This window comes from Zeus faber (genome assembly GCF_960531495.2).
Source record: "Zeus faber genome assembly, chromosome: 5".
Lineage (NCBI taxonomy): Eukaryota > Metazoa > Chordata > Actinopteri > Zeiformes > Zeidae > Zeus > Zeus faber.
This window is the reverse complement of record NC_137192.1, coordinates 18,853,489-18,865,993: the sequence shown is the minus strand read 5'-3', so window position 1 is coordinate 18,865,993 and position 12,505 is coordinate 18,853,489. Positions and strand designations below refer to the sequence as shown.

At 41.3% G+C, this 12,505-nt stretch overlaps 2 protein-coding genes across 2 annotated transcripts; both read left to right on the top strand.

The window, feature by feature from the left end:
* The first annotated feature begins 210 nt into the window (after positions 1-210).
* Positions 211-3,004, top strand: tubb1 (tubulin, beta 1 class VI). The gene is made up of 4 exons (XM_080001350.1): positions 211-293; positions 1,050-1,158; positions 1,342-1,452; positions 1,701-3,004. Exons 1-4 carry the CDS (start codon positions 237-239, stop codon positions 2,837-2,839), a joined length of 1,416 nt encoding a protein of 471 aa, XP_079857476.1. The 5' UTR covers positions 211-236; the 3' UTR covers positions 2,840-3,004.
* A 2,466-nt stretch (positions 3,005-5,470) lies between these two features.
* On the top strand, positions 5,471-12,058 carry prelid3b (PRELI domain containing 3). Its single transcript, XM_080000589.1, has 6 exons — positions 5,471-5,545; positions 6,436-6,604; positions 7,973-8,062; positions 9,064-9,134; positions 9,288-9,390; positions 9,680-12,058. Exons 1-6 carry the CDS (start codon positions 5,514-5,516, stop codon positions 9,794-9,796), a joined length of 582 nt encoding a protein of 193 aa, XP_079856715.1. The 5' UTR covers positions 5,471-5,513; the 3' UTR covers positions 9,797-12,058.
* The last annotated feature ends 447 nt before the right edge of the window (positions 12,059-12,505 follow it).

The following is a 12,505-nucleotide window of genomic DNA, read 5'->3' as shown; positions in this document are numbered from 1 at the left end:
GGTTTGCAGTTTTTATATACAAACACAATTCATATTTTATTCCAAAAGTATAGGGTGAGAGTGAAGTAATTGGGAGAGTTCTTAAACTTGAATAGGCCGAAGTGACTTCAAAATAAATGACTTTGGTGACAAACTGACTGACTCACTGATGACATCATGTGTGGGGTATAAAAGAGCAGTTGGAGAATCGTGGCATACCGGAGACCCCAGTCTGCACAGTGTACTTTGACTTCATCATGCGTGAAATCGTACATCTACAAATTGGACAGTGTGGGAACCAGATCGGCTCAAAGGTAATCAACATCAACAAACTATTAGATAATTCATAAGTCCATTGAAATGAGACTCCATAAGTGTTTTTTGTCAAAAACAACACCCAGAAAGAGTGCTCTATCAAACTGCACAATCGGTGATGGAATTGATTCCTGAAGAGACTATTGAGACTATTGAAAGAGACCCTTTTAAGTAAAAAATGCTCATGTTGTTATTTACTACACTCACTTGAAGGATACAATGATATAACATAGATATTATGTTATTACACCAATAGTATGTACTTTTACACATACTTTTTTTGCACAAAAGGAAATCAATAACTCCTAAAAAAAAAGTAACAGGAAATATTTCCATATTATATATTATATTATTTAAGCAGTATTATTTCAGGCGTAGTAGCCCATAGTTTGGTAAACATTGCTTCCACTGGCAGTTGTGAGTGACAGAGGGTGTTTCCCTGTGGGACATTCTGGTTAAAGATAAGATGCAAAGCGAAAGTGTCATGGGTGGAACATTTATATCACAGCCAACACAAAATAAAGGGGAACTATGAGATAGTTTAGACGTGATCCCCTCTAACCACTTGTTTGGGAATTAAACTTGCCGTTATTTTACGAGTCGCAGCCAATTGCGCTCATTTAATGTTTCCACCCAAACATTTAGCAGTCAGTGAAAAGTTATAATAGGAAAACAATCTTCATATAACTTATTGCAATTCGATTGATCTAGTTATAATCAGTGGTTGATTTTGTTTTTTTCTTCCTTTTCTACAGTTTTGGGAGGTGATCAGTGAAGAACATGGGGTCGATGCAACAGGCATCTATGAGGGAGAGTGTGCCCTTCAACTTGAGAGAATGAATGTGTACTTTAATGAAGCATATGGTAAGAAAGCGGTTGCTAGACACTAACTCTTATCTATCAAGCAGTAATCTATTTAGTTTTACCTATTCTATGTATATAAATACAGCTTTTCTTTACACTTGCACATTACATTACACAAACACAATTTGATGAAGGTTGTCCATATTGGACTACAAATGGTGCGATTCTAAATCCTGTTTCCAGGAGGTAAATATGTCCCCAGGGCCCTGCTTGTTGACCTGGAGCCTGGCACCATGGACAGTATAAGAGGGAGCCGCATTGGTGCCCTCTTCAGGCCAGACAACTTCATCCATGGTGAGGCACATAATGACATGCAGGAAAATATCCACAGCAGTGCATGTAGATTATGGAATAAAGGCATTTTGTTCAAGCCCAGTCATCTATTTAGTTTGGTCAGTTCTAGGAATATGAATATTGCATCTTTTACATTTGGTCGTTCTGTTCTTGGGCTTTGCCGTAAATTGTAAAACACGTGTTAAATTTTACATTTTATAGTGAGGAAGGTCAGCCTATCTTTAATATGTTTTGTTTCTGTGATATAGGAAATTCTGGAGCTGGGAATAATTGGGCAAAGGGCCACTACACAGAGGGAGCCGAGCTGGTGGAGCAGGTGATTGACAGAGTGAGGAACGAGGCCGAAAGCTGCGACTGCTTGCAGGGCTTCCAATTGGTCCACTCCTTGGGTGGTGGAACGGGTTCTGGCATGGGAACGCTCATGATTAACAAGATTCGAGAAGAGTACCCCGACCGCATTATGACCACTTTCAGTATCATGCCCTCCCCCAAAGTATCCGACACGGTAGTGGAGCCTTATAACGCCACTCTGTCCGTTCACCAGCTCCTGGAGAACACTGACGAGACTTTCTGCATTGACAATGAGGCCCTCTACGACATTTGTTTCCGCACTCTGAAACTCACCACACCGACCTACGGGGACCTCAACCACCTGGTGTCCCTGACCATGAGCGGGGTTACGACCTCTCTGCGATTCCCTGGCCAGCTCAATGCAGATTTGCGGAAGCTGGCCGTCAACATGGTTCCTTTCCCCCGTCTCCACTTCTTTATGCCAGGGTTTTCCCCGCTAACGGCACGGGGCAGCCAGCAGTACCGGGCCCTCACCGTGCCGGAGCTCACCCAGCAGATGTTCGACAGCCGCAACATGATGACGGCCTGTGACCCCAGAAGAGGGAGGTACCTCACAGTGGCCGGTATGTTCCGGGGCAGAATGTCCACAAAGGAAGTAGACGAACAGATGCTGGCGATTCAGCAGAAAAACACCAATCACTTTGTGGACTGGATTCCCCACAACGTCAAGGTCTCCGTGTGCGACATCCCGCCTCGGGGTCTCAAGATGGCCTCCACCTTTATTGGCAACAACACGGCCATTCAGGAGATATTTCGGCGAGTGGGAGAGCAGTTTTCCCTCATGTTTAGGCGTAAAGCCTTCCTCCACTGGTACACAGGGGAGGGTATGGATGAGATGGAGTTCACTGAGGCGGAGAGCAACCTCAATGACCTGGTGTCAGAGTACCAGCAGTACCAAGATGCCACTGCTGACCATGAGTCGGAGGCCGAAGAAGAGGAGGAAGAAGAAGATGTCCCAGCAAAATTTCAGTTTCAGGCAGAAACTAGGATGGAGGTGGTGACTGATACTACTACCACAGAAACTGTAACAGAGTAGAAAATGGAACTGTCACATACAGAGCGGAGTGGAGTGTGTTGTGCTACGAGAGGTGTGAAAGAAAATGTTGAATTGTTGGCTTTAGGAACTCTTCCATTTTAGTTTTATTCAATACCCATTAGCTTGTATATTTAGCTTTTAGTTGATCCTTTGTCCTTCCACTTCCACAGGCTTTTAAAATTGTCCCCTGTGTATATTAAGTCTGCTATATATATATATATATATATATATATATATATATATATATATATATATATATATAAAAGCGCTTTTTTATTTACCGCTTGCAGGAACATGCTTGTACATAGAAGAGAAATACCATTTATTGTTTTGGTTCAGTACAATTCTATAGCATTACATTCCATGTCTGTTTTGTTATGAGTTAACTACACATAATTGGAGGCTAAATTATGACAAACATGACATGATATTTTTTTCTTTACATTTTATTATGTTCTGTATTATTAATAACTGATTACTTGTTCCTTTTTTTTACACTTGTATCATCCGTTTACATTTCTAAACTATTTTCTATTTATGTAATGACGATGATTAAACAACACAAAAAACTCTTGATTCAGACTTTTGATTCCCCACTGAAATAGTAACTGGTGTTTTTTTGCTACTGTTTTATAGTCATAATAATTAATATGTGCAAATGAAACAAGGTAAAGCTAGTCACCAAGGATAACATACTCTACTGACAAGCACTGTGACAGAATTATTGTGAACTTTGGGCAGTTGAGAGTCAAGTCTGGCAGAAAGAGATTATGCAATGTACAACTTGCCCTGTCTGTACTGTACGATAAGCACATGTGACGTGTCGGAATGTCACTTGACCCAGTGCTAAAATTGTCCCATAAACTTGAACGCAAAGAGATATGGTGGTACTGTAGGCAAGGTAGGGGACCTAGACTCTCTAAAAGATCATGTCCGTCTATCTTTTCTTCCCTAAATATTTAAAGGAATGTATGTCACAATTTATGTTGCCAACGAAGGATGCATTGAGAAAACGGGCAGAAGAAGTACTCAGACATTTTACCTAAGAAAAAGTACAAATAAATGTACCCTGAAATAAAATCACTCTAGTAAAAGGTAAAGTACGACATTGGCATTTCTATCTAGGTAACAGTGTTTAAATAACTACTGTTAGATGTACTTAAAATAGTCAAAGTAAAAGTATCCAGTGCCTACAGTATCTTTTTTCTGCAGATGAGTGCTCAGGCATCTCTGGATTAGCAGTCATTTACAGGGATATGGAACTAATAAATCATTGATGAGCAATCCTAAATCAGCAGTTCTATAGACCCAGCCCGTGGTTTTAATGTATATAAGTCAAAAAAACCTGACTTTTATTCAACTTAAATAAAATGACTGTCATAAATGTAGGAGAATTAAAAGTGTAGATATTTGCTTTGAAAGTAAACAGAAGTAAATGTCTCTTAAACGGAATATACTTAACTGTAGATACTTGAAAAATGTACTTAAGTACAGTCGTGAAGTATAGTGGCGGAAAGTACTTACTTTACGTAGTTACTTTCCACCACTAGAGAAAAGTAATAATACATAATAGTTATGATATAAATGCATGCAAGACAAGAGTAATGCAATGCTATAGGCATAGGCATGGCTATTATATATATATATACAAAACTATTGTTATCTATTTTTTTATAAACAAAAAATATGAATGTTATTATAATTAAAAAAACCCATTAATAACCCTTGACAACCATTTTTTCCCCTATTTAATTTCCTCAAAGGGCAGCTGTCACATACATACTTATATTTAACTGAATTTCAATCCAAACGGTTCAGACTGTTCTTTGTCAGCAGCTCATTTGCTGAGGTTACACCAAGGTTGCACAGAGGAACTTTCAACACCAGTGGGTTGTGTAACAGCAGAAGGTTAACGACTTCATACGCGTGATGGAAATATAAAAAGTTAAAATATTTTCTTGAGAACTTTCACCAATTTATGTCATTATTTCACCAATTTCTAATTAATATAATTCGTTTCTTGATGAAAAATATCCAATTCTATAATACGACGGGGGTGTTGGTTGTTAAATGCTGCATTCCATTAAACCTCTAAAATCGGCCATTCGAATGTTCCCCACTTCTGAGCTCATGGCCGCTGTTCGGGAAAACGCAGCACATGTGTGGTTGTCTGGCACAGTTGTGACTAAAATGTGAACATCACATGAAACCCCCCCCAAAAAAACAACCTGAAAAGTAGTGCAGACTGAAGTTAGAGGAGTTCTCAAACGAAAACCCGTAGAAAGAACTTTGTTCGCCGATAAGGAGACATGCCGTGTGCCGCCATGTCGCTGCGAACGTCGGGGGCTGTGGTCTCGGTAAAACTCGGGCCCGAGCTGCGGCTTCGATCCGCCCCGAGATTGCGACTCGGCGTGGCGGCTTCGGGGAGACCGGTTCTTCCGGATTTCCGACGCCTCGGGAACGCAGCACGGCCGCGGCGGAAGTGCGCCACGCGGGCTCCACACACGTGACGAAGCGCCGTAGGTGGGCGGAGCGTCGCGCCGCATCTATCTACCGGTGTGCTACGCTAACCGAGCCAGTGCGACCGCGCTGACCGGCGAACATCCACTCCTCCCTCCCTCCGTTATCCGCTGCCCGACCGCCGCGCAACCAGCCCCCCCCCCCCCCCCCGGACATGAAGATATGGACATCCGAGCACATCTTCAAGTGAGTGGCGACATTTCCGTAGTCGTTTAAAAGCACGTTGTTGGAGCGTAACGACGCGGCGGAGGTATCCCTCCGCCCGGCCGCGGAGGTCCGCGCCTTCCGAGTTACGTAATTCCGTCCGCGGGCCTCTCTTTAAAAAAAACAAAACAAAACACGGTAAACCGTCCACGGGCGACGTCTGTGGATTGTGGAGGCGCTTTGGGCGAACGGAGTCGAGACGCGGCGTTTGCGGGGCACAGAGAGCGCGCCGTCCCGTTGCGTAACGAGGTCGAGCGCCGCAGCGCAACCTTTCCCCCACATCCCCCGCCCCCGTGCGTCAAGCCCCTACGCGTGTGCCGCGTAACCATGGCAACCACTCCCTCGCCTCCGTCAGCGGTGCCTTTGGCGCCATCCCAGAATGAAAACGAGACTCGTTAGGAATCGCATTATGACGTTTTGATAGATTATTATATATTTTTTAATTAAACCTTTTAAAGTCACTGGAAATGTGCAAAAAAAAAAAAAAAGGGGTCATCATACAAAAGCCTAGAAAATGAACAATAAGTCGCTGAATCAACAATTCTGTCAATCTGTTCAATCTGTTCAATTTAAGAAAATGTGCACGTTGATTAGTTGCATGTAACATAAAGTCGGTTCACACACTGTGTACAAGTTCCAGGGTTGTAATAGTTAGATGTAGTAACTGTAAATTATTAAATGACAGCCGTTCCTCTTTAGAGACCAGCCCACGATTTATTTATGAATTGAGGATCTTTTACAATTGGTCAAATTTGTGGAGCGTTTTGCCAACAACCGATGGAACCGCGCCAAAATACTCCTTACTACAGACAATGAAAAACAATTCAAGGTTGCACCCGGTTTTACATATTGTCTGTGTGTTTTGTTTACAGCCATCCTTGGGAGACTGTGACCAAGGCAGCGATGCAGAAGTACCCGAACCCCATGAACACCAGTGTCGTCGGGGTGGACGTCCTGGACAGAAGCGTGGACACACACGGACGCTTGCACAGTAAAAGACTGCTGAGCACAGACTGGGGCCTTCCGTCTATCGTCAAATCTGTACGTTCCAAGAAGTGTTTTGATTTGACCTTGATTTCACAGTTTTGCCTTTTCAGTCAACGCTGCATAAAGAGCAGTTGTAAGCCTGACGCCTTAAAGTGCAGCTGCCTTTGTTACATATTCAAAAGGAATATCTTAGATAAAACATGTTGTTGGGGTCGAATGGCTTAGTGGACTGAAACATTGGATCCGAATCTGGTCAAAAAAGTTCAATTTTGTGGTTGTGTTGAACCCTCTGGGCGTATCTTGTTTTAGAAAATACGATGAAGTGGTGTTTTCTGGTTTTCTTAGTCCAGTTGCAGTTTATGCAGGCAGGCTTATACTCCAGCAAGTAAGGATGACATGAAGCTTTTTTTTCTGTCTGAAGGAGGAGGCGGCGGCGGGCGTGGCGTCATGCTAGAGTAATGGCAAGTTCATGGGTCTGTGCTCGGATCATGTGGTGTAGGACACGGGGCTGCCGTTCATGTCATTGCAGACCTCGTAAAATTTGATATCATGTAATGTAATTTTCCAGCTCTGCCTTGGCTAGCATGGGCACGCTTTGTTTGACCAGTTCAAAATCTATAGCAGGTGCGCAAGGTATACAGGCTTTTCCCTGGCGTTCCAAACTCTTTAAACTGTTTGATTTAAGTTTTGTTAGTTGGTTTTAAAATAAAATGCTCCTTGCGGTTTTAGGCATGTGGGTTAGGAAATCCCTGAGGTGTTTGCATTATTTCCACATTGCCTTGGCCCTCTTACATCTGTCAGGAGGAGGGGGAACGCAGCCGTAGTTGGCTAACCCGCCTGGCCCTGTGCCACGTTGTAGCCTGTTCAAACATTGGCTAATTGGTTGCATCACAGTATTGATAACCTTTGACTCAGATCCCTTGGAAGGTTAGAGCAGATTGATAAAGAGTGTTTATTAATAACAGCTTTAATGCTATTTACAGTATATGGCACAAACTGTTGACCGACACAGCCATGGGCGTTATGTTAACAGACCTTAATCTGACGGTGTCAAGGCTCAGACCTGACGTGCGCACAGTAAATGGGTCATTGTGTCGACTATCTGAAAGATACAAAAGCTGACCTTAGATCGGGGAGCCTCTTTACTACACTACAAACACTAAACTATTCCAAACTGAATCAGGGCTTGTGTTGTTAAGGAGTGATACATTTATAAATCACCATGTTCTAAAAGACCCGTCTTTACTTCAGCCACAGTCCTTGTGGCTACTAAGGAACAGAGCTTTCACAATATATTTAATCTCTTGGCATTCTGTCATGACAGATTTGAGCACAAAAAGTGTTTATAGATTAAGTTGTTGCCAGTTGTAAAAAAAAAAAAAAAAAAAAAATTTTGTTTTTTTTTATATTCAACTCTTCTAGATCATTGGTAACACAAGGACCTGCACATACATCCAGGAGCACTCAGTTGTGGACCCCAGGGAGAAAACTTTTGAGCTCCAATCCTCAAATGTAAGTAATGTCATCTCATATGATATTTCGAACCAATAGGGCTGTCCAGGGCCGGCTCTTTCTCTCGTGAGATAGGCGGTCGCCTTGCGCACCATCTTAAGGGAGCACACCTGTCTCCCTCTCCGACGGTACCGACGATGCGTGCGCGAGAACAGTGTGTATTTATTTTCCGTCTCCTAATGGAACAAAACCGTGCCCCCGGTGAGACCCGGTGCTCGGGACCGACAACTGTGCCAACTCCGCTGGCAGAGCCTGGAACACCTGGAGAGTCCACACGGAGCCTCTTCCAGAATAATGCGTCTGTTTCCTTCCCTTTTTTAATTTAAGAGCATAAAGCTGTCCCTGAGCACATGGAGCAGCACTCTGTGCATGTGGATGTATATGTGCAAAATTTTTTGAAAAAATAATACATTTTGCTTGTGTTTAGTGAATAATATAGAAGATAAGGAACTTAAAAAAAATGGCATTCTAAATCGCAATATTGGTCTAAAAAATTCAATTCTTTTCCCAAATTGTTCTGCCCTATTAATAACAAACTCCTTTTAAGGGGAGACTGCCTGGAAACTCCCCCAAAGCCAAATCATGGTCCCACAGAGCTCAAATACACCCTGCAAACTTAATTCTTTTTTTTTTTTTTTTTTTTAGCAGGAGTGGATATTGTTGTTTAAATGTAGAATGTGAAACACTCCCATATGTTGTTTGTATAATTGTATTGAGTAGTTCAACCATAAACAGTCTAACTGCCATGGTCTGCCTCTGCACATAAACTGTCTAATCCAGAGCAGAATACATGCGGTGCTACCAGGCGTATAACAGAACATTTCTGGAATGGTCCACCGCTTGTTCCCAAACTAGTCTGGTGACATTTCAAAGCTCATAGTTCATTCTTGTTTTGATTGGCGGCTGAGTTTCTCACTCTCTCGTGGGATGAGACCAGAGACTTGTCATATCTGAGCGTGCGTGTATACTTATCATTTTCTCACATCGAATTGTCTCTGTAGATCACTTTCACAAACATGGTGTCTGTGGACGAGAAGTTAACGTACAGACCACACCCCGAGAATCCAGAAAAGTATGTTGAACAATCCACTCATTTGAAAGTAACACAAATAAACATTTTATGTTTTCCAGTTTTATCGTGCAATATGCTTTACACAGCTGCTGCATCTATGATTATTATTATTCCTGTTCTCTTATTCTGTTTTTGATTTGATTTCCTTTTCAGAACAGTATTGACTCAGGAAGCTATTATCTCTGTGAAAGGAGTCAGTCTCAGCAGTTACCTTGAGGGAGTGATGGCCAGCACGATTTCTGCCAACGCTGGGAAGGTGAGGGATCATTTAGCATTTTGTATTAAGCCTGGATGAGACTTATACTAATATTGACGGTATATCAACTATTAGTCCACTCCCCTGTCAATACATTTCTAATACAATAAAAAATAAATAAATAGATAAATAAATAAATAAATAACCCACAAACTTCTGCGGCTCAGTGTGCTGCTTTCAATGGTCCATCTGAAATTAAAAATTCAGATGGACCAGACTTAAAAACAAAGAACTAAAGGCGTGTAGGTGATATATGTGAGCTAAATCTTTTGTCTCTCCTCTTCATCAGGGACGTGAAGCAATGGAGTGGGTTATCCGACGGCTGAATGCAGAAATCGAGGAACTAGCTGCCACAGCCCGCGTGACCATGCGTACACCCATGGCAGCTGCAGTTACTGAGGAATGACACAGGCACCTCTGTGTATTCTCAGCACTGACTCTGGGTGAAACCCACGCCAGCATAAAGTCTACATCCCCTTGATGTTGCTATCGTGCTTCTATTTCATATTACTCTTCCAGGGTACAATCTCCCCACCCTGCATGGACTACTGTCTACATTAGATATGATTCATGCACTAGACTGCAGCATTAAGGGACACGGGAAGTGGTTGTTGGCGAACTCAGGGACTAAGTTGAACGCCACTGATACCTGTCCGAGGAGAAGAGAGGCTGACATTTGCTCCAAGCATCTAGCGGCTTCCATGGAATCCAACTGAATAGTTGTGCCAAAATGTCTACACTACTCTGTCTGCTCTCTTGCAGTTCATTTGCAAGCACTGAATCTGCCCTGGTTTAAAATCTCCTAATGCTAGTCCTCTTTATCTGGCATAGGGTCTGTGGGTTTACTTTGAAGAAGGAAAACATTGTTTTTTATTGTGTGCTGTAAGAGATCGGATAGTGGGGAATGCCCTCTCCATGTTGTGGAAATGAACAACGGATGAGTACAACAAATGGGTCCAGGTTGCAGGTTGAGTGATTCAATTAGGACTGCCACTAAGATGGAAGAGAAGTTAATCAACAGTTTCTTTATGGTGCGTGTATGCCTAATAGCCACAATCTCAACTATGGCTTTGTTTTACCACACAACCTCAGTAATTACAAGAAAGTTTGTACCAGGCAACATATCCAAGTCTGTATAAAATTACTAAATGGTTTTATTGTTAAGTAATAATAATTATTTTTTATTTAATATTTATTAATATGAAGGGATTGAGGTACACACCATTTATTTAGGTTTTTTGTAGTGGACCATCTTAAATGCTGTATTGGTATACAGTAAGGATAATAGTCTTTAAAGGAAAATGTTTTAAGACCGGGTTCAATGTAAAAACCTTTCTCATTGTTGCTTTACAATACCAGCATTTGTTAATAGCCAACAGATACTGCAACTTATGTGATCAATAGGCTAACTGCTGTTTAAGCTTTATACAAAACAATACTGTCAAGTTCATCTTTTGTAGCCAGGGATCAACTATGTCTTGACAGTATTGTGTTCGTATTACAGCAAGGTATTGCACATGTACAGATATACAGATATGTTGGACTAAGCTCGCACTTACAAAGTTATACATCTGGGGTACCTGCTAAACATGTGGAAGGAGAGAATTTGTGGAAACTTTTTTTTTTTTTTTGGCATTGTAGTAGTGAAACTGCCCTCTAGTTGTAACCAGAATATTTATTGAGTGAAACAAAGGATTTTCGCTATTATGGACGGTTGGGGTGTTGTTACAAGCTTTGTTACATTGTCATTTGTGGTCGTTATCTGGGTGAAGAAACGGTTTAAAACCAAAAGATTGCTGTAACTCTTACATGATGCAGGAGAGGAAATGTATAAGAAAACCAATGCTCTTCATTTAAAAAACTCTACCATAAAATACAAAAACTCTTGTGGGTTCTTCTGTAATCTATGGTGAAGGAAATTGCTCCTTTTCCCCTGAAAGGTTAGCAAAATAGGAGTGACAAGACTATATGTGCAACATTTACTTTGTGATTATATGGTGTTGTCAAAGCATTAGACTGAGGGTCTAAAAAGAGGGGAGCTTGTTGGCAGAAAGTGAAATAGCTGCCATACAGAAACGAAAACATTTGCTTTTCAATAGTAACAGATTGCATAACTACGTTCATTTATTTTATTTTATCTTTATTTTTTGCCTTTTGTACATCATTCAGTCTGGGAGGGTTTGCTGATTGTACATTGTTATTATTATTTTTTATTTTTTTTTGCATTTTTTAAACATAATGAGCACCTCCGACTTGGTTTGTTGACCATTGTTGCTCACCAAACTGTTTGCAGCAGCATCACACTGCCATGCTCTGGCCAAATGCAGAATTCCTTCCATATTTATTTTTTCCCCATTAGTTTGAATGATATTGTAAATTAATTCGAAATACAGATGAAGTCCATGAAAACATTAAGCATTGTCTTCTGCTTAAAATTGGGAAAAGTGTTTGGCTCGATCAAGAGTAGGGACTAAAACAAACACGTATCATATAATTCTCTATTCTTGTTTCTGGCTTTAAAAAAAATGGCATTAACGCTTGTGTATCCATCATTGTGTCAGATTTTGTCGCCTTGATTAAGAAAGAACAAAAAGAGATAGGACTCAAACAAAGCTTTGTTGTGGCTTGTAAGCAGATACCTGAATTAAATATATTTTCATCAATTCAATCCACTAATTTCATTAGTTGAATAATTCATTGCTCATTATTTTGGGTCTGTCTGGCATGTTTACCTATTTCCTTGCCCAGAAATGAAAGTATGACATCACCAAACACTGCTTGCAAACTAGGATGCATTTAAGTATTTTTAGTGAGAACTAGATGCCGTTGTATGGTGAATAATCTGGAAGAGATGGAGGCTTGGGAGCTGTGCGGCATTTTGCATCTTGCTGACAGTCAAGTGTTGGGTGACGTATCCACGGCCTTGAGGTGGAGATTTGGGCTTCCCAAAAAGTCAAATGACTTTGAGGGGAGAGATGATTAACTTGTCCATGAGCTGACGGTGCAGCAATGTACTGTTCCCACTACACACACAGCATGAGCCAATTATTAGGTCTATGTACTTGCACACAATGCTTGTTCTGCAGTCAGGTACCGTACATACATATATACTTAT